Below are 25,087 nucleotides of genomic sequence, written 5' to 3'. Positions count from 1 at the left end.
TTGCTGTGCACGTTGTTAAAATGTCGGCGCAACTTTTCTCTAGTTTTTGCTGGAATTTTCTGTGAGTAATTTCATTAATAATAGCATTGCTCCTACGCACCCCAATTTTTGCAAAGCAGTTGACATTAAGTTTATAAATATCTAATTTTGTTATAACGAACATTGGTAAAATTAATAAAATTGGGCATGTAGAAGAAATAACTCCCCAGGAAAATGTCTAAAGTGGCAACATGGTGGAACCCATCTTCCAAGCTGGCAGTGGTGGCTGAGCAGTTCTAGGCGCTACAGTCTGGAACCGCGCGACCACTACGGTCACAGGTTAGAATCTTGCCTCGGGCATGGCTGTGTGTGATGTCCTTAGGTTAGTTAGGTTTAAGTAGTTCTAAGTTCTAGGGGGACTGATGACCTCAGAAGTTAAGTTCAAAATGGTTCAAATGGCTCTGAGCACCATGGGACTTAACATCTCAGGTCATCAGTCCCCTAGAACTTAGAACTACTTAAACCTAACTAACCTAAGAACATCACATACATCCATGCCCGAGGCAGGATTAGAACCTGCGACCGTAGCGGTCGCGCGGTTCCAGAATAAAGCGCCTAGAACCGCTCGGCCACAACGGCCGGTTCAGAAGTTAAGTCCCATAGCGCTCAGAGCCATTTGAACCATTTGAACCATTTGAAGCAACTTCGTAATTACAGTTGCCATTGTGACAAACACAGATACGTCAGTTCAACAACCACCTCCAGTAACAGATCCATTCATGAATGTCAGATTAGAAAATATGACGAATAGTTTTCAACATCTTTTGCGAGATCTTGATGTGAAGCTAAATGATCGAGATAAGAGACAAGGCGACAAAAAGAAACCCAATCCCGAACATTTAGCAAAAATTCTGGATATATGCATGAAAGAATTTTGATAAAGTAGCCAAGAACATGAAGATCAGACTGAAGTCAGTCTTACAGGAATAAGTTCCGAAATAAATAATTAGAAAAAGCAGATGGAGGTACACCCGGAACAATAAAGCAATTGACTTTTGAAGTTGGTGAGTTAAAGAGAACACAGACTGCAATGGAAACATCTGTGCAACAATTCTCAGACCAGTTTGTAACATCACGAGACAGTGGACTATCGATGTCTTACTTTAATGTTTGGTTAGGATTGTGTTCATTTTTCTGTAATGTTTATGCGGTGAATATGTTTATAAATGTTATTTAATTCAGTGATCTATATGTCAATACATTAATAATAAATGTTTAAAAGTACTGTACGTAGATAGACTGGAATAGTCAAGGGGGTAACATCTGCAAGAGTGTCGATCGGTAGGCTTCATTAATGTCTTTGGATGCGACTGCTCGCGAAATAGTTGGAGAGGCAGCCACTGCATTGCTTTACTAGACTGCTTCTCGTTCAGACGTAAAATGTGGCGTATCGCAAACGCCGTCAACCGCCGACGCAACACGGCAACACACCGCTGCCGGGTTGGTTGCCAGCTGAGCTCCTGTGACTACAAGATATTCCGACTCCGCCATTTGCAGCGCGACCTACCGAGGGCATTCGCGTCCCCCAGACCATAGTACAGAGAGCGTGTAAATCAGCGAGAGGGGTCGCTCGTCCCATGAACCTATTTCTGCATCCGCCAGTCTCACTGGCAGCCAATCAGGAAGAAGTGTACCTCCCGGTGAGGGTAATTAGGATCCCGTCCGCGACAGTCACGGCAAGCCAGCCAAGAGAGGAAGTCTGCTCCGGATCCAGCACCGCAGACAGCACGCCGCCGTCGCCGTCGCCGCCGCCAAGGGAACTCTGAACCGGTTCGCCAGCCTGTGGGCATTCTGCCAGACTCACTTGGCAAGACTGCAGAACTGCGAAACTGTACAGACCGTAACTTAAGTGCTAATCTGTTCCAATGTGCTCCACTCCTCAAGAATGAGGACTTAATATTTGATAGTTAACTAATAGAGAAAGAACTCTGACTATGAAAATCTTGTTTTTGTTGTTCCAAGTACCTGCGTTTAGTTGTGAACATACTTCCCTGCTAGGAAAGAGCCACGAAGTTGGTTACTTGTTTCTTTTGATGGTCAACGAAGACCATTTGTGTTAAATTTATTGTGTTCTTAAAGATAGGGGATGAACTAAATGCCCGTGTATTTCTTGTAAAAGTATTCAGAGTTCAGGATAGTTCGAAACATATTACAGTCGAATTGTGCTTAGATTTGTGTGCGCTTATAATGATATCGAAATGCTCGTCGCTACGCTGCAGTAAGAAGACTTTGTATGGACAGGCAGTATTTGGAATTATGTGAGCACAGAACAAGATCTCAAGATGTTAACTGTCAACAAAACGTGCTGCGGGCCCAATGCTGCATACTGTAAATCGATGCCATGAAGAGCCGATACCATTTATTGCTACATAATGTTATCCGCCAAACCACCTAAGAAAATTCAGCCCAAAGTAAGATCTAACCAGTTTATCGTACGAGTTTGTACAGGCATACCAGTGTTTAGAACTGACAATATTGACACACTTTTTCATTGTGATATTTGTTATATTTCAGCCCAAATATTTTCCATGATAGGCTCCTTCCTTTTCTTAAGAGAAATTCCGAGTTGTATTAAAAGAGAACTTTATTTGCATGAGTGAATATTAGTCCGACATTTTTTGTGATAAGTTTGAAACAGTCGAAACTTTGATAATGCTTTGTGTTAACCGCTCACAATTGAACAAATTAAATATTAATGACAGTGTGATCTAAGTTTTTCTGAAACCCAAAGGTAATAACCTTAATTTCTTGAAAAGACTATTAAAGTATTTTACAAAAGTAACTGGTCATGCTCAGATTAAATGATCTTAACAATCGTCAGTACTATCACGTTTCCAGTGACACCTCTCAGACTGTTTTTCATTTAACATAGTTCCTTAAATGCCAACGGCCTTGCCGCAGTGGTAACACTGGTTCCCGTCAGATCACCGTAGTTAAGAGCTGTCGGGCTGGGCTAGCACTTGGATGGGTGACCACCCGGTCTGCTGAGCGCTGTTGGCAAGCGTGGTGCACTCAGCCTTTGTGAGGCAATCTGAGGAGCTACTTGATTGAGAAGTAGCGGCTCCGGTCTCAAACTGACATACGTCCGGGAGAGCAGTGTGCTCACCACATGCCCCTCCGAATCCACAACCAGTGACGCCTGTGGGCTGAGGATGACACGGCGGCCGATCGGTACCGTTGGGCCTACATGGCCTGTTCGGGAGGAGTTCTTTCTTCAGTTTCTTAAATAAAAGGCATTACGTTTCAACCTTCAAAATATGAAGGTCAGTTTTTCAATTTTACGTTATTATTATTAACGTCCTAAGCATTGCAGTGAGCATTACGCTACAGTTATTGCTAAGATCACTACACCAAAAAACGTATTCAATTACTGCTCCATTTTCAAAGCTAATACATAAGAGAAAATGCAAACATGTTTCCATACAGGTATACTCAATGCACCTAACATTAAGCACTAACGTGAGTAACGTAACATTCTGCTGTGCACAAACCCTTTTGCTAATGAGAAATTAAAGGGCAATGCCAGTGCTTTAAGCAGTTATTCTGTTTAACAGCCAGAAAAGAAACCTTCATTTCGCTGTAGCATTACCATTTCATAGCTGTGTCAATGTATTGTTAGAAGTTGAGTAGTGTCGTACGTGAGTAACAAAATGAGCTTAGTTACGCTGCCATTGTCGTTATTTCAGTATTTCAGTATACTAGAGTTGATCGTCCAGTGCGCTGGCTACTGTAAGTTTGTAATGAATAGGAAGTCAAAACAACAAACTACTGGAATTTCAAATCGACCATTGATTAATATTTCGGTTGACCGAGACTGTTTATAGTCATTAGAAGAAAAGTGGGTTAACAACGAATCGGTAATAACTCTTGATAAGTTACAACAGCATGATTTTACTTCGAATCAGATGCCTTATTCCACTTTGTGGGGATCCTTAACAACACTTGTCATTACAAAGTGTAGCACAGAGGAGGGGGTGTTACAAGTCCCGAAATTTAGCCGCGGAATTAAGGAAAGAAAATTAAAGAGAAGCACCAAGAACATGAAAATGACTTTTCGTTTTAACTGCGAACCCAGAAAGCACACATAAATGAATCAGTCAGGAGTGAATTACGTGCAGCTGCACAGGCTGTAGGTCAGGAAGTCGTGCGTAAATGTAGTCCACCGAACGATGCTGTAAACAATGAATGGAAACAACTTAGGGAAGGACTGAACCACAATGGCGCGAAGATCTAATCGCACAGGTTAGTAACCTGCGACAAGAATTAGCTGCGATCAGAAGTACCGCGCATGAGCTGTCGCCCCTTAAATGAGTGTGTCAGTGATGCATACAGTTACGCAGATCCGCACGAAAGACAGTACAGAGAACCAACGGGACCGGTCAGTCCATGCACCAATTGTTCATTCGAAGAAGCAGGTGCTGGACCGACACTGTCGCCCATCGTGCTAGAAGAAAGGCTTCTGAAACACCGACGATTTCATGTATATGTGCCGGAGAAAAAAATTCCCGACATCCAGATGTTGTTATAAAAGGATTTAGAGGCATACTACCTTAATCCTGGAGTGACGAACAAAAGATCAAATTGATAACGCTTTATATACAAGGAGATGCTGCCCTCTGGGCTTTTTTGAACCGGTTCTGGTCGGCATCGATTCAGCAACGTCTTCGAAAGGAAGTATATGATCAATAACAGTGCAATGCGAAGTATGGCAGATTAAGAAAGTATGTTGAACGATATTTGAACAAGAAGAGATATTGGAATAAGCACATATCGCACAAACACAGTATCTGGCTGTTGAAATCTAAATTACCTACACATATATAGGAGAAATTTATATACGTGCAGGAGGCAGATCTGGAACAGTTTATGTCAGTTCTCCATCCGTTAAATCTTATACATGAAGATTTAAAGAGCAATGCGGCAATGTCGCTAGCCAACCAGCGATAGCCACTAACGCTCGCAATAATCAAAACAGTATAAACAGGTGGAAGCAAAGTAGAAACAATTTAAAAAATACATAACGTAATCAACTACAACATGCATAACTGTAGCCAAAAACGTTCCTTTTTTTTCAACTTAACGAATTTGCACACGCATTGTGCTCAGTATGGGGTGTGGCCACCTAAGGCACCAGTACGGGCCTGACAGCGACAGGACAAGAGACGAATGAAGTCCTCAATCTCATGTTTAGGCAATAACGCCCATTCTTCCTACAGAGCTGCTTACGAGTCTTTGAGAGTGGTTGGTGGATGCAGACGTGATGCAACCAATCTCCCTAGTACATCCCAGACATGCTCTATGGGATTCAAATCGGGAGAGCGAGCAGGCTACGCCATGCGTGCAATATCTTCCGTTTTCAAGCAACTTACGGGAATTCAGCCAAGTCGCCTTAACAGCGACCGCCGATATTTCGACGGGAGCACACCCCGCCATTTTCAATGCAAACTGCAAAGGACAGGCTATGTACAGGCAAATTTAAAACCTCGGTTCTCCGACTAATGCAGGAAAGATACACACACACACACACACACACACACACACACACACACACACTGAACACCAGTGCCACCAAAGGTGACCAAAGGCAGAGATATCGATAGAGAGACTACGAACTAGCTCTAAAATTAGAGTGCTTTTGGGTTCCGTTAAGGATGATCTTGGTTTGCGTAAGGCGGATGTATATCGCATTCCTTGTAGCTATGACATGGCGTATATTGGTCAGACTATCAGGACCGTGGAGGACCGACGTACTGAGCATAAACGGCACACACGATTACAGCAGCCAAGTAGATCTGCTATTGTCGAACATTGCTTGGATACTGGTCACTCTATGTTATACAACAACACCGAGATATTGGCATGCACGTCCAGCTATTGGGACAGTGTTATTAAGGAGGCAGTTGAGATTAAATTAGCGAGCAACGTTGTAAACAGGGATGGAGGTATTTGTTTAAGCTCTGTTTGGAATCCTGCTCTCTCCCTTGTCAAAAAACAGAGGGACAGAGTCAACGTTACCTCACCTGCTAGTTCGTAGTCTCACTATCGATATCTCTGTCTTTGGTCACCTTTGATGGCACTGGTGTTCAGTGTGTGTGTGTGTGTGTGTGTGTGTGTGTGTGTGTGTGTTATCTTTCCTGCATTAGTCCGAGAATCGAGGTTTTAAATTTGCCTGTACATTGCCTGCCCGTTGCAGTTTGCCTTGAAAATGGCGGGGTGTGGTCCCTCCGAAATATTTGCGGTCGCTGTTTATACTACCTGGCTGAATTCCAGTAAGTTGTTTGAAAATTGTTTACGCCAGGAGAAACTCAGGTCTCTCAATATCTTCTGTTTCCACAAAAACATCAACCACTCGTGCTCTATGAGGTCGAGCATCATCGTCTATCAATACGAAGTCTGGGACCACAGCACCTCGCAACAACCGTGCATCAGATCCCAAGATCTTACGGTATTTGACAGCAATTAAATGTTGCTGATTCATCCGTACAGTTTCATGAAGAGGTATTCGAGTGCTCAACATAATTGCTGTCCGCACCATTAGGGATCCTCCTCGATATCGTTCTCTTTCCATAATGTTAGGGTTCCGAAATTGTGTACCACGCGCCCTCTAGGTGCGAATCCGTTGAGAATCACTCTCCAGACAAAATCGGGACTTCTATGTGAAACGAATATTGGCTCAATGTTCGACCGTCCAGATGGCATGTTGACGACTCCAGACTAGACATTCCCTTCTGTGAAGACACGTCAGGGATAGAAATACGGCAGGTATCCGGCAGTAAAGAGCACGCTACCAAAGACTTCTGTACACTGTTTGGCGTGACAACACGATCAGTGGATGCTGCGACGTCAGATGACATTTGCAGTGCAGTAGTAAGGCCGTACCATTGTGCCCTTACAGCCAAATAACGGTCCACTCTTTCTGGTGTCATTCGTGGTCGACCCTGTCCTCGTCTCTGGGATATAGTTTCAGTTTCTATACACTGTCGCGTCATATGAGAAACAACAGAACAAGTCACATTAAGTCGTCGGGCCACATCAGTTTGCAACTCTTCTGCGCAGCCGAAAGTTTGTAGGCATCTTCTCTGTGCCACACTGCACCATCTGTGACTGTGTACAGAGTTATTGTGGATGTGGGACTCTCCTGCAAACACAACCCCACTTGAGAAGTGCTCTGACGTCATTGTGGGCATGGTTTTTCGTTGATTGGAATGCTGTCTTCCATGCAGAACACGATTGTAACGACATCTGTTGACAGTTTGTATGATTATATCGTGAATTAATTAGACGCATGATAGATAAATAGCAATCTACTGCTTTAATTTTGGACACCATTCTAAGTGTAAACAGAAAGAAGGCCAGTAGTCTGCATACTGACTCTCCGCACTGTCCAGTGGAGCTATGCGCGTATATGGGTGCACAAAGACTGTCCTGGTTAGCCTCCTAATCAAGGTGTAGCAGCAGCAGTATGAATAAAAGGTCATGAATGCTCCACTAGCTCTGCTGTCTTTCTCAGACGATTTTACAGAAACTATTCATCAAATTAATTTTTGCGCTACATATAGCTTTATATGTCAGCTTCATGCTTAACTGGCCATGATCTCCCTAGTGGTCATAATTACTGTGATATTCTCGTTTAAATAAGACGCTGCGCGAAATTCGAAAAAGTTTGTAATGAAAAATATGGGTTGCTATGATTTTGCATTTGGTGCGTATGTTGCTGCAAATGAAATTTAGCTAAGATGTTGAATTTTTCTTTAGACTTGGGAGGAGATCTGTCTTCAAACTCTCAAAAATGGAAATTGTGTAGCACATTCACTTCCCATGACTCGCATCTGAGTATGAAATGTTTACAACATATTTCATAGCGCAAACTGTTTGGGGCATCAGAACGAGATTTTGGCAAATGATAGCACACAATGAGGAAGCATTTGCCACATGGTTAACATATAGAACTTTTTTATCTGTCAGTATAGCCAAAGCCATAGGTTTTATTTATTACTTTTTTCAATCCGTTACTGTAATTTTTTAAGATCCTTCGACAGTTACTAAAAAGAGAATTTACTAGTATGAACATAAACGTGAAATTTTTTATGGTTTTTCATAACTTATTGACCACACTAGTAGCCTTTTGCTCGTTTAATAAAACACTTAAAAATCGTGCTTCAACAGGTATTTGAAGACGAGTCTGAGCAATTTGTACTGTGTTTCAGCAAAAAACTCAAAATTGTCAACAATAGAAGTGTAGCCATTCCTTATAACTGATGAAGATTCTTCAAATGAAAAATGGTTTACAACTGCAACAAAAATAAATCACCAATTCTGTTGTAATATTTGCAGAATCCTGTAACCTACTGTATTCTTACTATGGAACAACTGAAATGGAAAATTACCTAAGGATTTTCCCCCTGTTTTCATTTGGGAAGTATGAAAATAATTCGCAGCAATTAGTGTACCATATTTCTGTTCCCATCCCCATTTGAATGGAAGTGGTAAACTTGTCTCCCCTAATTATTTCTTAATGTATTAAAGGTAGATCATATATCCTTATGATCTATTTTAACTGTAACAGTTTCATGTGGTTTGTTAAGCAATGAAACAATGTAAATTTTAAGGGCCATCGATAGTAGGTGAAACGAGATTTGCTGTGGGTTTTCGCAACAATATTGCCTTATCAGCGCTGACATCAGCATTCTTTGGGCTCGATCTGTCACTGCTACCCTACTGAAGCAGCCTCACCTGTTGTCTGGGACCCAGTGCAGCACCATCACGCCGAACACCTTGCCGTAGGGCCCGTGCTGCCACACGGCCGTCTTAGTCACGTCGGCGTCCATCACGTCTAGCACTTCGTGCGCCTTGACGGCCGGCACGGCGTTCTGCTCCTTTGCGTGCTTCACCATGGCTGGATTCACGTCACTCGCGACGATGACGGTTGACGGAGGCAACCGTGGAACCAGTACCTACACACGCAAACGTTTTATATCACATATGACATGAACATAAAAAGCTTTCATATACAACCGACTTCAGTAAATCAGGAGCCTGGACGACACAAATAAAGTACGTTTGGTGCGCTTATACCTGTCTTCAATGTGCTTCACCTGACGGTAAAATACTAAGAGCAATTAGATGGAGGGGCAAAGGGATATCCAACGTGATTAGGATTGCTAGACTCTGAATGCAGAATAGTAGTTGGAGCCAGATGCACGGGACATTCCATTTCCGAAACTGTTAGGGAATTCAGTACTGCGAGATTCATAGTGTCAAGTGTGTGCCGAGAATATCAAATTTCAGGCTTTACCTTTCACCACACACAATGCAGTGGTCGATAGCCTTCACTTAACTACCGAGAGGAGCGACGTTTGCATATAACTAATGCTAACAGACAAGCGAAGAACGTATCCATTAGGACAGTGTGGCTAAATTTGGGGTTAATTAATTACGACATCAGACGACTGACGCGAGTGCCTTTTCTACAGCCTACAGCACCTCTCCTAGGTTCGTGAACCATATTGATTGGACCCTAGATTACTGGAGAACCATGGTCTGGTCAGTTGGGTTCTTATTTCAGTTGGTAAGAGACAATGATAGGGCTCCAGTGTGGTGCCGGCCTCACGAAGCCACGGGCCCAAGTCATCACAAGGCATGGTACAAGTCGGTGATGGCTCTGTAATGGTGTGGGCTGTATTTCTAAGGAATATACTGGGTCCTCTGGTACAACTTAACCCATCAATGACTGTAAATGGTTGCATTTGGCCATTCTGGGGCCATTTGCAGCCATCCATGGACTTCATGTTACCAAACAACGGTGGGATTTTTATGGATGACAATGCGCCATGTCAGTGGGCCACAATTGTTCACGAATGGTTTGAAGAGCACTCTGGACAGTTCGAGAAAATGATTTGACCACCCAGATTGCCCGACGTAAATTCTATTGAATATTTATGGGAAATAATCGAGAGGTCAGCTCGTGCAGGAACTCCTGACGCTCCAACTCTTATGGACGGCCCATAGAGGCAAAATGGCTCACTATTTCTCCAGAGGACTTCCAGTGACGTGAGTCCATGCCACGTAGAGTTGCTGCTGTACGATGGGCAAATGAAGGTCCGACACAATATTAGGGAGTATCCCATCACTTGTCACCTCAGTGTAAACAGCCTATATATGAACACAGTTCACTCAGGAAACTGAGAACAACGGTGCATTACCATTTTTGGACATGGAAACTACACAAATACCTCCTTTGAGTTACCCTATCGTGACTGGAAAACCTATCTTGTTCCACAAAGCCCTTGAGCTGGCTCAAGTCTTGGATGTGCCACCGAAAAATACGAAAGGTGACAAATCATTAAGCAATAGAGATGATGGCTACTAACTTTCAGAGTCCTTCTGACCATCCCTGTCCGACTGGCTGGGAGCTATTGCAGGGCAAATGCCTCACTGGTCACGGATATGACAATCTTAACAGCCGTAGGAGGACTGTCAGTGCATTTATGTGCACTCCAGGGAGAGAACATGGCCAGCAGAAAACTAGCACGATGTTGATTTGCAGAGTGTCGCCAATCACAGGCAAGCTGAACAGTTCACGAATAGGTTCTTTCCTATACTCTCCCTTTACCCATGACTAGCCTGTTATGTTGTAGCGCGAATAAACTTTCACAAAGATGACATATTGATACCGATCGTCTGCAATAGAGGCACCTTTCGTCCGCCAAAACCAGTCTTGGCCCTAGGAAAGCCATTGTAATACGGACTGAACTTAAGTTTTACAGATTGCAATTTAAGTGTTTCATATCGTGATGCGGCACGGTGTCCAGAAGAATTAATCATTACACTGGCCTATGTAGTTATGTCAATTTGATTACACCGATGAAACACTGGAACACTAAGAAGAAGTTGTGCAACATAATGAAAGTTGGTAGATGTATTTCTACATCTGAAAGATGTCCGTTCAGATATCTTGCCAGTCGCATGAGAGAGGCGCTAGGAGTGTCACTATGAGGATGCAAATCAGGTTTGCATTGTATACCACTGTAATGGCCGTGAGTACCTCTGAGATTGTATGTGGTGAGTTGGTCAGCAATGAGTTAGACAAGAATGCCTTTAAGGTGGTGGTGATGTTTGGTTTGTGGGGAGCTCAGCTGCGTGGTCATCAGCGCTCGTTCAAAGATCCAATTTTTACTTTAGACAGTCCAATTTTTACTTTAGACAGTCCAATTTTTACTTTAGACAGTCCAATTTTTACTTTAGACAGTCCAATTTTTACTTTAGACAGTCCAATTTTTACTTTAGACAGTCCAATTTTTACTTTAGACAGTCCAATTTTTACTTTAGACAGTCCAATTTTTACTTTAGACAGTCCAATTTTTACTTTAGACAGTCCAATTTTTACTTTAGACAGTCCAATTTTTACTTTAGACAGTCCAATTTTTACTTTAGACAGTCCAATTTTTACTTTAGACAGTCCAATTTTTACTTTAGACAGTCCAATTTTTACTTTAGACAGTCCAATTTTTACTTTAGACAGTCCAATTTTTACTTTAGACAGTCCAATTTTTACTTTAGACAGTCCAATTTTTACTTTAGACAGTCCAATTTTTACTTTAGACAGTCCAATTTTTACTTTAGACAGTCCAATTTTTACTTTAGACAGTCCAATTTTTACTTTAGACAGTCCAATTTTTACTTTAGACAGTCCAATTTTTACTTTAGACAGTCCAATTTTTACTTTAGACAGTCCAATTTTTACTTTAGACAGTCCAATTTTTACTTTAGACAGTCCAATTTTTACTTTAGACAGTCCAATTTTTACTTTAGACAGTCCAATTTTTACACAGCCCAATCGAGCCACTGTCACGAATGAAGATGATGACACAAACACCCAGTCACCAGGCAGAGAAAATCCCCAACCTGGCCAGGAATCGAACCTGGGATCCCTTGATCCAGAAGCAGCAACGCTTTAAGAGTTTAAGGTGATGAAGACGCCATTATCAACACCTCGCTGCTTTTGAACGAGGTCCTGTAATACAGCTACGTGAAGCTGGATGTCCCTTCTGCGATACTGCAGGAGTATAGCCACTGTGCATGACTGCTGGCATCATAGGTCACGAGAATGTACGGTCGCAACAAGACTGGGTGTCAGACAGGCGCGTGGCAACAGCGAGAGGGAAGACCATAGTGTTCGGTGAATGGCAACTTGAGCAGTGGTTGGCTCCACAGTGACACAACGAACTGTTAAAAATTGTTACTTCAAGGACAGCTCCTAGCCTGACGCCCTGTAGCGTACATTCCACCCAAACCACCGCCTTTGCGACTTCAGTGATGTTAAGCGAGAGCTCATTGGATGAAAGTTGGTTCTGCCTCATTGATAGTGATGACTGCGTGTTGGTTAGGAGGCGATCAGTTTACGTCCTACAACCAACTTGTCTGTGTGCTAGAGCCAATGGACCTACACCTGGAATTATGGTCTGGGTGAAGGACTGCGATGTCATACAACAGTAGGAGCACTCTCTTGGTTATCCCAGACACCCTGGCTGCAAATTTGCACAGAAGTCTGGTGATTCGACCTGTTGTGCTGTCATTCATGAACAGCATTCCAGAGGGTGTTTTCCAACAGGATAACGCTCGCCTACATACCGCTGTTGTAACCCAACAAGCTCTACAATGTGCCGACATGTTACCTTGGCTTCCTCGATCACCAGATCCATCTGCAATCGAGTACATATAGGACATCATCGGACGACAACTCCAGCGTCGCTCAGTCAGCATAAACCGTCCCCATACTGACCAAGTGCAACAGGCATGGAACTCTATCCCATAAACTGACATCCAGCATCTGCACAACTCAATGCATGCAGCCAACATTTTGGACGTTACACCGGTTATTAATGTAACAGCATTTCATATTTGTAATGGCTTAAATCGCACTTACGTTAAGTTGTGATCTTGCACTGTTAAACACTTAAATATGTTACCTAGACAAACGTATTCCCGTTATTTCATCACTATACATTGAGATAATAGGTATGCTATCTAATGCTAACTTTGTGAATGTTTAATGTGGAGCACTTGCTACTTGATGGCTGAATGTTTTGGCAACCTTTGGACAATTAAACCGTAATTTATTTCGTAAATGTTCTAACAAAATGATATCCTACCTAACTCTAAGAGTCACATATAATATGATATATTAAATGTAAGACTTTTGAGGTATCTTAAATTTTTAAAAATATCTTAATGGTAAGTTCTTGCTGTTGTATAGTGCTGATATTGCGCGGGAAAGAAGGACGCTGGTTAAGAGATATTAATAGCAGCAGTTGGATAGCGACTTAAGCATAATAAAGCCATATATGACTATACATCAACGCCGGGCAATTTAGGATATTTAAATAGCAAAACAGCATTTGCATACGCCATTGTCTTTGTAAAGTGGGATGACGACCCCAGCGTTGAAACACGGTCGCAATTAGCATAACGACACGTTGATCGTACAGCACTTCATCAGTTGCTGGCTTATGATAGGTGAACTGTCACTTTGGACTCTCTCTCTGGGATCCCGCACACATTGTGCTGCGTTATAAGCACAAGTCAAACAAGTCACTGTAACGTCAATACTGGCAAGTAGGAAGCAGTTGTCTTATGCACCTGAAATGGATCTTTTTCATCAAAATCAAAATAATTTTTCGCAGGCAGCAATGCTGATGGTAGAACCCCTAAGTAGAAACACTTGTCCATTCTTCTGTTCAACATTTCTCCTGACGTTTTTTGTTTGGGTTTCGAGTTGCTTACGCCGAACATGTATTTGCAGCTATGACATTCGTTGATGAATAAATGTACGTATGCTGTGCCTTCAACACGTCTGACAAGAAAAAATGCACAGTGGAAGTAACTACGTCTCACCTACTGCAGCAGTGCTATGCTCGCCGGAGAAAATGTTTCTTACTGGCGACCTTTTAGCACTATCGATGGAGAAGAAATGCGACAGAGCAGTCCCGTGGCCTTCCACCACTGTCTCAAGCCATGACGTTGAGTACTGCGAGTCGGTTGTACGAAATCCGCGCAGTAAAACTGGTCCACTTGATAGAATGGCACACAGTGCAGTGAAGTGAATGAAGTTGCCCGATTTGTTGCTGTACCAATGCAAACAGCCCAACGTAACCGCAAGAAATGATGTACCATCTACGTCTACACAAACTCCGCAATCCACCTTACGGCGCGGGGAGGATGGTACTTGTACCACTATTAGCCATTTCCTTTCCCGATCCACTAGCAAAAAGAAAAAGGGAGAAAAAACGACTGCTAGTTGCATCCGTATGAGCCCTAATTTCTCGTATCTTCGGGATCCTTACGCGCAGTGTATGTGGGAGGCAACAGAATCGTTCTGCAGTCAGCCTCAAATGCAGATTCTCTAAATTTTCTCAAAAGTGTTCCTCGAAAAGATTGTCGCCCTCCATCCAAGGATTCCCATTTGGGTTCCTGAAGCATGCTTGTAACACTTGCGTGTTGTTCGAACCTACCAGTAACAAATCTAGCTGCCCGCCTATGAATTGCTTCGATTTCTTCCTTTAATCTAACCTTGTACAGATCCCAAACACTCTAGCAGTACTCAAGAATAGGTCACCGTACTCGACATCATCGGAAAATTACCGCAGATTGTTGCTCTCCCTGTCTACCAACTCATTCTTGTATACAGCAAATAACAGCCGTCCTACATGCGGTCTCATTTGCAGGGGAACCACACTTTCTTTGAATTCTCCTAATAAATCGAAGTCGATCATCTGCCTTTCCTACCACAATCCTCACAAGCTCGTCCCACCTCATATCGCTTTGCAATGTCACGCCTAGATATAAACAACATGACTGTATCAAGCAGGACATCACAAATGCTGTATCTGAACATTACAGGTTTGTTTCTCCTACTCATCCTCACTAACTTACATTTTTTCACATTGAGAACTAGCTGTCATTCATCACAAACTAGAAATTTTGTCTAAGTCATCTTGTATCCTCCTACAGTCACTTAACTTCGACACCTTACCGTACTCGACATCATCGGAAAATTACCGCAGATTGTTGCTCTCCCTGTCTGCCAACTCATTCTTGTGTACAGCAAATAACAGCCAACCTATCAAACTCCCCTGGGGCACTCCTGACGATACCGTTGTCTCTGATGAACACTCGCCATCGAGGACAAATATTGGGTTCTACAACTTAAGTCTTAGAGCCAATCACATATCTGTGAACCTATTTCCTATGCTCGTACCTTCTTTAACACCCTGCAATGGGGCAAAGTGTATAACACTTTTCGGAAATCTAGAAATATGCCCTCCTCCCATAGTTCGCAGTATATCATGTAAGAAAAGGGCAAACTGAATTTTGCACGGGGGATGCTTTCTAAAACCGTGCTGATTCGTAGACATAGGCTTCTCGATATCAAGAAAATTTATTACATTGGAACTGATATGTTCACGGATTCTGCAGCAAACCTATGTTAGGAATATTGGTCTGTAAGTTTTCGCGTCCGCTCGTTTGCTCTTCTTATACACAGGAGTCACATGCGATGGGACTTTCGCTGGGCGAGAGATTGGCGATAAACGCAAGCTACATAAGGTCCACTGCCATAGATTACTCTTTGGAAAGCCGAATTGGGATTCTATCCGGACCTCTTCCAGTTGTTCTCTACGCCAGGGGTGGTTATTATTATGTCGTTCATATGGAAATCTGTTATATGGTCAAACGATTGTACGTCTGTACGATTCTTCTGCGTGAACGATGTCTTTAAAGTTAAATTTGAAACTTCTGCTTCCGTTTTGCTATCTTCAAACGCCACACCAGACTGATCAACAAGTGACTGGATGGAAGCCTTAGACCCACTTAGCGATTTTATATAGGATTAGATTTCTTTTCCGGTTCTCTGTCAGATCTTTTACTAAGGTATGACAACGATAGCAGTCGTATGCGTATTATACACACACATCAAAAAAAGTTTTGCATCACCCCGGTTCCCAGGACTGGAAGATAGGCGTTGATTGTGGATATTTTATCACAGACACAGTCCCTTTGACTCTTCACAGATGTCACTAAACCGGCCCAAAGATGTAAACAACCATGCATGAAAACGCCTATTACACGGTGGAGGTCCGACGGCCGATCAGTTCCAATCATTCCACCAGGAAGGAGGTACACGGCTCGTGTTGTCTGTAGTTAACCATGCCGAGACGGTCAATACCGTGGTTTGATCGATAGCGTCCTCATTGTTACTTTGTGCCAGGTAGGGCTCTCAACAAGAAAAGCGTCTAGGCGTCTCGGAATGAACCAAATCGACGTTGTTCTGACATGGAGGAGACACAGAGAGACAAGAACTGTCGATGACATACCTCGTTTAGGCCGCCCAAGGGCTACTCCTGTAGTGTGTGATCGCTACCTACGGATTATGGCTCGGAGTGCCCCTGACACTAACGCCACCATGTTGAATAATGCTTTTCGTGCAGCCACAGGAGGTCGTGTGACGACTCAAACTGTGCGCAGTAGGCTGCATGATGCGCAACTTCACTCCCGACGTCCATGGCGAGGTCCATCTTTGCAACCACGCAGCACAGGCCCAACAAAATGCCGAATGGACCGCTCAGGATTGGCATCACGTTCTTTTCATAGATGAGACAATCGTCGGAGACTGGTCTGGAGGCAACACGGTCACCAGACTGAACGCTTTAAACACACACTGTCCAGCGAGTGCAGCAAGGTGGAGGTTCCCTGCTGTTTTGGAGTGGCATTATGTGGGGCCAATGTACGCCACTGGTGGTCATGGAAGGCGCCGTAACGGCTGTACGATACGTGAATTCCATCCTCCGACCGATAGTGCAACCATATCTGCAGCATATTGGCGAGGCACTCATCTTCATGGAGGACAATTCGCGCCCCCATCGTACATATCTTATGAATGCCTTCCTTCAGGATAACGACATCGCTCTATTAGAGTGGTCAGTATGTTCTCCATCTCCCTATCGAACATGCCTGGGATAGATTGAAAATGGTTGTTTACGGACGACGTGACCCATCAGTCACTCTGAGGGATCTACGCCGAATCGCTGTTGAGGAGTGGGACACACTGAACCAACGGTGCCTTGATGAAATTGTGGATAGTATGACGCGACGAAGACAGACATGCATCAATGCAAGAGGACGTCCTACTGGGTATTAGAGCTACCGGTGTGTACAGCAATCTGGACCACCACTACTGAAAAAAAATGGTTCAAATGGCTCTGAGCACTATGGGACTTAACATCTGTGGTCATCAGTCGCCTAGAACTCAGAACTACTTAAACCTAACTAACCTAAGGACATCACACAACACCCAGCCATCACGAGGCAGAGAAAATCCCTGACCCCGCCGGGAATCGAACCCGGGAACCCGGGCGTGGGAAGCGAGAACGCTACCGCACGACCACGAGATGCGGGCACCACTACTGAAATTCTCGCTGTATGGTGGTACAACATGCAATGTGTGGTTTTGATGAGCAATAAAAAGGGCGGAAATGATGTTTATGTTGATCTCTGATCTTATTTTCTGCAAAGGTTCCGGAACTCTCGGATCCGAGGTGATGCAAAACTTTTCTTGCAGATATTTTCACAGATGCACGAATCTCTACTGACCCTTGCTTGTCATTTGCGCGTTCTCTGCTTCCTCAGCAGATTCTGAATCTCGTTATTATTAACGACGTTGTAACAGTGGTCGTAAAGATATTCCAAGTGACAGAAAAGGTGACTACAATGAGGCCTTGTCAATGAAAACAGGTTTCTAATTCGAGACGTACTGCTGCTGTCATTTAATGCAGGTCCATCTTTCCCATTTTCCAAATGAACATTGCAATGCGATACGCATGTATTGGGCACCTAGAGTCGGGTATCTCACGGAAGGCCATTGCTCGCAGCGGCACAAAGCTGCATGTATACAACGGGCCAAACACAGAAGCTGGGCTCAAGCTGAAGGTGTACGTAGTAACCGCAAGAGTCGCTACTTTGACTCTTTTCAAATGACGCTGCATCAGGCCACTGAGCCCTGTAAGCTGCAATATATCGAGGGTGTACTTTAGGGTGGAGGTGGCTCGGCGGTTTTTCTGTTTTCTTTCCGTAGCATCGCTTGAGCCGCGTCTTTCAGGTTAACGTCGACATGAACCGGGATGCTCATTTCGGCATTCTGTGTGACCATGTGTTGCCCTTCCTTCTACGAGGGGGATTTCAAGAAGTTACCCATTATTATGGTGCAACAAGAGACATTTGTTGAATGCTGAGCTACACTTGAAAGCGACGTACGTGGTAGTGTTTCTCAGCACTGTCACCAAGTCTCTGCGAACCACTGACGGAATGTTCTACCGATCCTTGAATTAGCCGATCACAGAAATCCACTCCTTGGTCAAGGAACCATTCTAGAACGCTGTGTGAACGTCGCTGTGTGAACGTCTTTATAGCTAGAATATCTGCCTCTGTTCAGATGTTCTTTCAGCTTATCTAAAACATAAAAATTGCCTGGAGCAACGTCTTGACTGTGGCCTTACTTCCCGATCAGCATCACCCAGGTTAATGTGGCGATGACTGATTGATTGAGGGGGCTGTGGGACTAATCAGTGAGGTCATCAGTCCCGCAATTCAAAAATTACATACGGAAAATAGCGGCATCAACTACAAGTAGGCGAATCCAGTCAGAAGTCAAACTACAAAGATAGGAAGCTAAAACCACACATAGTAGAAGGACTAAAAGAGTAGGCGAAATCTAAAAACTGGAAAAACAGACGAACGAAAGAGAGGTCTTTGCACAGGAGAGGGGGGGGGGGGGGGGGGGGGTTGTTCACGGGTCTCACATCCTCACATCCAGAAAACGCGAAGAGATCGTAACTACCCTGCCCCTGCTCCAGGAGTACAGCAGAACCCTATAATTTAAAATAAAAACCAGTTTCACGAAGGAAACTGAGGATCAGTTCAACCATCTGTGAATCCTCTGCTAACGTTAAGACAACAAATCTGGACCGCTATACTTAGTATGAAGGGCTAAAAGGAGGGGACTTTTTACCAATGTATGGGATACCGACAGTCCGGCTCCACAACCACATTGTGGGGGTGGCTAGTTACACTAGTTAAAACTAGGTGAGCCTAATATGACTGATGTGTAGATAGTGTAAGACAATGGGCATCTTCCGAGAGGAGCGGAAGAAAGAGCTCCAAACTGCAGTAGTCTCCTTGATTGTCTGTTCATTACGGAGAGCAGTAGCGCACCAGATGTCACTCCAATTTTGGGCAAAGAGAGATTTAATGTGTACCCGCATATCTGCACTTGTAATGATAAAAGTCTACCCCTCTAGCCAAATGGCCAGCCAGTTCATTCCTTGGGATTCCCACATGACTTGGGACCCAGGGGACAGCTGAGCAGGCGGCATGGCAACGGACAGAGATGAGCAAGGACCAAAGGCTGCCAAGAGTAGCATTGGTCTGTGGCCTTTAAGCTGCTCACTGGATTGGTACATACTAAAACACTGTCGAAGGAGGCCTGAGTAACAAAATGGAGGACCTACTTAATGGCTAGCAGCTCTGTCGCGAACACACTACATGATCCCAACAGTAAATGGTGCTCCATTCCAGTAAGAGACGTAAAAGCATATCCCGCCTTATCTACCGTTTTAGCATCATCAGTTTAGAGGACGGTATCACACTGTAACTCTTCAAGGGTGGAATGTGGAAGATTTCGGAATATTCTAGGCGTGACAGAGACCTTAGAACCCTGGAATAGGCCGGCCCTTATCCGTTGAAGAGGCACCATCGGAGGGAGGGTTCACGAGGAAATACACGGAGCACTTTCCAGTAAGTGGAGATCCAACAGAGAGAAGTGAGATGCATTCCAACCGCCAATTCCACCCAAGAGCAGGTATAAGGAGGGAGATACCCCTCGTTTGCAAAGATGATGGGGAACACAGGATGGTCAGGGAATCGTCGAATGACTATTGTATAAGAAACGAAGAGCTGGCTCCATTGTATTTTACAGTGGGAATCCCCTCTTCCGCGAGGAGACTTTCGACAGGACTAGCGCGGAAGGCACCAATAGTCAGAAGCACCCCATAAGGATGAACAGGGTCAGGTAGTTTCAGAGTAGAAGGTGCTGCTGAGCCATGAATTTGACAACCACAATGTAGTCTGGACAAAACCAGAGGATTGTAAAGATGGAGAAGAGTAGCACATTCTCCAACCCATTATGTGTGGGCCATGTGGTGGAGAGCTTTAAGCTTCAGCGATGATGTAGTTTTCAAGTGGCGAATATGGTGCATATAGTTTTCAAGTAGAGAATATGGGGCAGACACGTCAGCTTCTTGTCGAAAAAAAGACTGGATCGGGGTGTACTGGGGGTCGATGGCAAAAAGGCGTAACCTGCGTTCTTGAAGGGACAAAATTGTAAGCCATGGGAAAGGTCCAACGCAGAGGTCCATCTGATGGAGCCTTGGAGTTGGCATTCAGCAGATGCTACCGAGTGGGAGCTGCACAGATGCAATAATCTGTCTTCGTAAAACGCTGGGGAAACCAGGGGCCCATCAGAGTTACAAGTCCACTGATGGCGATGAGGAAGAGTGTGACACTTAACACAGAATCCTACGGGGTACCGTTCTCCTGGATCTGAGGGGTACTGGGTGAAGTTCCAACTCAAACCAAGAGGAGTTGGTGGGATAAAAACTCGGATAAAAATAGAAAGGGGGCCTCGAAAGCCCCAGTAATAAAGGACAACTAAAATGTGGCGGTGCAAAGCCGTGTCGTATGCCTTATGTAGGTCAAAAGAGACCGCGACAAGATGTTGGCGGTTAGTAGAAGCCTGTCGGACTGCTGTTTCCAGTTTGAGTAGTCGGTTGTAGATCTGAAGCCACACTGGTACAGGGCCAAAAGGTCCTGAGATCCAAATACCCAACATAAACATAAACTAATCATCCTCTCAAGAAGTTTAAAAAGTAATCGGTGAGGCTTGTAGGGTAACGGGCGAGTTGTGGCGTCCCGGAAATAATTTAAGTTCAGAGTTGGCGGCCACCGTTCGGGCCGCTCGACAAGCCGCGGCTTGTTAGCAACCACGTGATGCTGCACAAAGGCCGGACCACGTGGTCCAGCCGATTGCGTGGTTGGGAATTCCATGGTGACGTTGTGTCGATGAAGGAGATATGCAGGGAGTGCCAAATATGGCGGTCTTTGTGAAACCATAATGGCAGACATTTCACCGATCATATAGATATTAATAGTAGCCAGAGGAATCATTATACCTCAAAAAGAAACACGTACATTACCATTATTTGCACAACGATTCTAATGGTGTAATCAGATTTTCAATCTCTCTATTAGTTTAAAGTTTAGTATCTGAATGTAAATTATGCAAGTAACACCCAGCAACGAATTTCCAAAACCTAAACTGTTCATCCGGTTTTGTAGATCGACGTGTCTCTGTAAAACTATTAGTGTAAACCAAAATTGGTATGAATTTCAGGAATGTAACTTTAACAGTACATGAGTTATTGGAGGTCAAAGTGGCCGATTACTATTGATCGCGTCAGGCCTAAAGTACCCCACAGTTACTCGAAAAAAACGGTAGCACCATGCTTATAAATATATTACGTCTTTGTTTATATCCGATATATACTACTCATGACGAAATTGGTCAATTATTTACTGTGTTTTAGAAAGCACAGAGACGTTATGCTACTGGCCTACTTCTGTTATATTCCTTTGATATATGTTTATTTAATAATGTGTGTTAGAGCGTGTTTATGGTGCAGCCATAGGAATATTTATTTAATTTCAAGTTATTTGCATGTAAATCCAGTATTTCGAATGCGTTTCATTATGTTTGTGAGTGTGCATTAGCTTGGAGACAGGGCGGGAGCACTCTAGCCAATCACAGCGATCTTTCCAAAAAGGACACGTGGAGAGACTGTATGGAAGTGGGGGAGGAGCATCGTTTCGAGAGAGGGCAGGGGAGTCCTGGACAGTACGGCGCGATGGACGCACAGTCGCGGGAAAGACTTGCAGAGGGGAGCAGTTTGCACGAGGTCGTGGGACACACAAATATTTCGTAGCGCCGACTTGTGCACTGGTGAGATTTCCGTGGCTTCTGCACTGAAGACGTAGTATGCGTTTAGAAGTGATTATCTCGCGAGCTACTTTGTTGTTCATAACGAATTACGTGAAGTACGAATCCATTGTTTCCGTGTTATTCAACTTATATTTTATTTAATTGCTGGAACATCAACACCAATAAGATTTTTACAGTAATAAAGGTCATTCTTAAAGTTACTTCTATCGTACCCATCATTTAAAGTCGTTGAAATAGTACCTGCAGAATTTATTTAATTGCAATCTTTCATTTATAAATTTCTATACAACATTCAAAATTCGCAATTGCCAAGTGATAGAAACCTTAGACCATTTGATTCATGTGTATGTTCATTTTGTATAATGTAGACTCAGCAGTATTTGGCTAGTAATGCGGCAACTGCGTATCCCGACCCCTAGACAACGAAACCAGCCAAAACTTTTAATATATCAACTCTGAGTCAGAGGGTACGTAGTTGAGGGCCATCACATTTCATTTAGTTTTTGAAAGCCCGCAGGCTAATCAATCGGTAGCTGTTGAGTGACAATGGCTTCTTCCCAGGATTAAGGGTGGGGATAACTACATTGTCGCGCCATTGCGAGAGGAATGCACCTGTGACCCAAATGCATTGAAGTCACTGAGATGTTCCCTATGAGTAATGTCCAAGCGTTGTATCATCTGATTGTGGATGGAATGTGGACCTGCGGCAATATCATGTCAGATCGTAAGAGCCTGCAGGAATTCCCATTCAGTAAAGGGTTCATTATAGGATTCAGCTCGGTGGGGGTTGAAACGGGGGAGATTTTCTTTAACTCATCGATTCTGCTGTAAAAATGTAGCAGAATAGGAAGAGGACACTGATGCTGTCAAAGTGTGTCGTGAGGTGTTCTGCAAGTACAGATGGATCAGTACACCGAGAACCCTGTAGGATGAGAACCTGGACAGTTGATCGTCGCAGACGATCCAAAAGTATACAGAGCTTGGAGCAAACCTGCGACAGGAAGACATACATCTCCAAGGAGCAAACATAGCAATCCAGTATTCCTTTTTACTCTGCTTAATAAGATAGCGAATCTTCGCATGGAGATGCTTAAAATCTATAAGGTTAGTCTCTGAAGGGTGTCGTTTCGAGTGTTTTAGCACCCATTGGCGGTCCTGGATAGAGATTGCTACGTCCTGGATTCACCACGGTACCGGTAGACGACGAGGGAGACTTGTGGATAGGAGGATAGCAGTGCCAACGGCATGAAGAACAGTGGCGGAGAATTCTAGCACGATTGCAGCAATGCAGTCAGAGATAGAAGAGTCGAAGTGTACAACAGATATATATATATATATAGCCTTGGGAGAGCCAGCCCTGACAAAACTCTACCATCTGGTGAGCAAGATGTACGAGACAGGCGAAATACCCTCAGACTTCAAGAAGAATGCAATAATTCCAATCCCAAAGAAAGCAGGTGTTGACAGATGTGAAAATTACCGAACTATCAGTTTAATAAGTCACAGCTGCAAAATACTAACGCGAATTCTTTACAGACGAATGAAAAAACTCTTAGAAGCCGACCTCAGGGAGGATCAGTTTGGATTCCGTAGAAATGTTGGAACACGTGAGGCAACACTGACCCTACGACTTATCTTAGAAGAAAGATTAAGGAAAGGCAAACCTACGTTTCAAGCATTTGTAGACTTAGAGAAAGCTTTTGACAATGTTGACTGGAATACTCTCTTCCAAATTCTGAAGGTGGCAGGGGTAAAATACAGGGAGCGAAAGGCTATTTACAATTTGTACAGAAACCAGATGGCAGTTATAAGAGTCGAGGGGCATGAAAGGGAAGCAGTGGTTGGGAAGGGAGTGAGACAGGATTGTAGCCTATCCCCGATGTTATTCAATCTGTATATTGAGCAAGCAATACAGGAAACAAAAGAAAAGTTCGGAGTAGGTATTAAAATCCATGGAGAAGAAATAAAAACCTTGAGGTTCGCCGATGCCATTGTAATTCTGTCAGAGACAGCAAAGGACTTGGAAGAGCAGTTGAACGGAATGGACAGTATCTTGAAAGGAGGATATAAGATGAACATTAACAAAGGCAAAACGAGGATAATGGAATGTAGTCGAATTAAGTCAGGTGATGCTGAGGGAATTAGATTAGGAAATGAGACAAAGTAGTAAAGGAGTTTTGCTATTTGGGGAGCAAGATAACTGATGATGGTCGAAGTAGAGGGAATATAAAATGTAGACTGTCATTGGCAAGGAAAGCGTTTCTGAAGAAGAGAAATTTGTTAACATCGAGTATAGATTTAAGTGTCAAGAAGTCGTTTCTGAAAGTATTTGTATGGAGTGTAGCCATGTATGGAAGTGAAACGTGGAAGAGAATAGAAGCTTTCGAAATGTGGTGCTACAGAAGAATGCTGAAGGTTGTATGGGTAGACCACATAACTAATGAGGTATTGAATAGAATTGGGGAGAAGAGGAGCTTGTGACACAACTTGACTAGAAGAAGGGATCGGTTGGTAGGACATGTTCTGAGGCATCGAGGAATCAGCAGTTTAGTATTGGAGGGCAGCGTTGAGGGTAAAAGTCGTAGAGGGAGACCAAGAGATGAATACACTTAACAGATTCAGAAGGATGTAGGTTGCAGTAGGTACTGGGAGATGAAGAAGCTTGCACAGGATAGAGTAGCATGGAGAGCTGCATCAAACCAGCCTCAGGACTGAAGACCACGACGACGACGACGACGACGACGACTAGAGAAAGTTCCCCTACCCACTTCAGTGCCTCTCATGGCCTGATGATCTTTGTGACTGACCACTTTCCGGTGATCTTATCGTTTCCCCGTCGCCACCACGCAGACACACCCACATTGGGCATTCTACAGTTCCAACTGGCCTATATATATATATATATATATCCAACTGACTATATATATATATATATATATATAT

At 43.7% G+C, this 25,087-nt stretch overlaps 1 protein-coding gene and 1 pseudogene across 2 annotated transcripts in view; one reads left to right on the top strand and one right to left on the bottom strand.

The window, feature by feature from the left end:
- LOC124596048 (juvenile hormone acid O-methyltransferase-like) overlaps positions 1-25,087 on the bottom strand; it is an 80,347-nt gene that overhangs the window by 34,468 nt on the left and 20,792 nt on the right. For both annotated transcript variants that reach the window (XM_047135021.1, XM_047135022.1), the window contains exon 3: positions 8,773-8,993. In XM_047135021.1, the coding sequence (XP_046990977.1) occupies positions 8,773-8,993 (221 nt within the window). The remainder of the gene's footprint in view (positions 1-8,772; positions 8,994-25,087) is intronic.
- On the top strand, positions 2,922-3,039 carry LOC124596900 (annotated as a pseudogene).

The sequence above is a fragment of the Schistocerca americana genome, chromosome 2, assembly GCF_021461395.2.
Source record: "Schistocerca americana isolate TAMUIC-IGC-003095 chromosome 2, iqSchAmer2.1, whole genome shotgun sequence".
In the NCBI taxonomy this organism is placed as follows: domain Eukaryota; kingdom Metazoa; phylum Arthropoda; class Insecta; order Orthoptera; family Acrididae; genus Schistocerca; species Schistocerca americana.
Note: the sequence above shows the minus strand (reverse complement) of the source record. Positions and strands in the feature narration are given on the sequence as shown.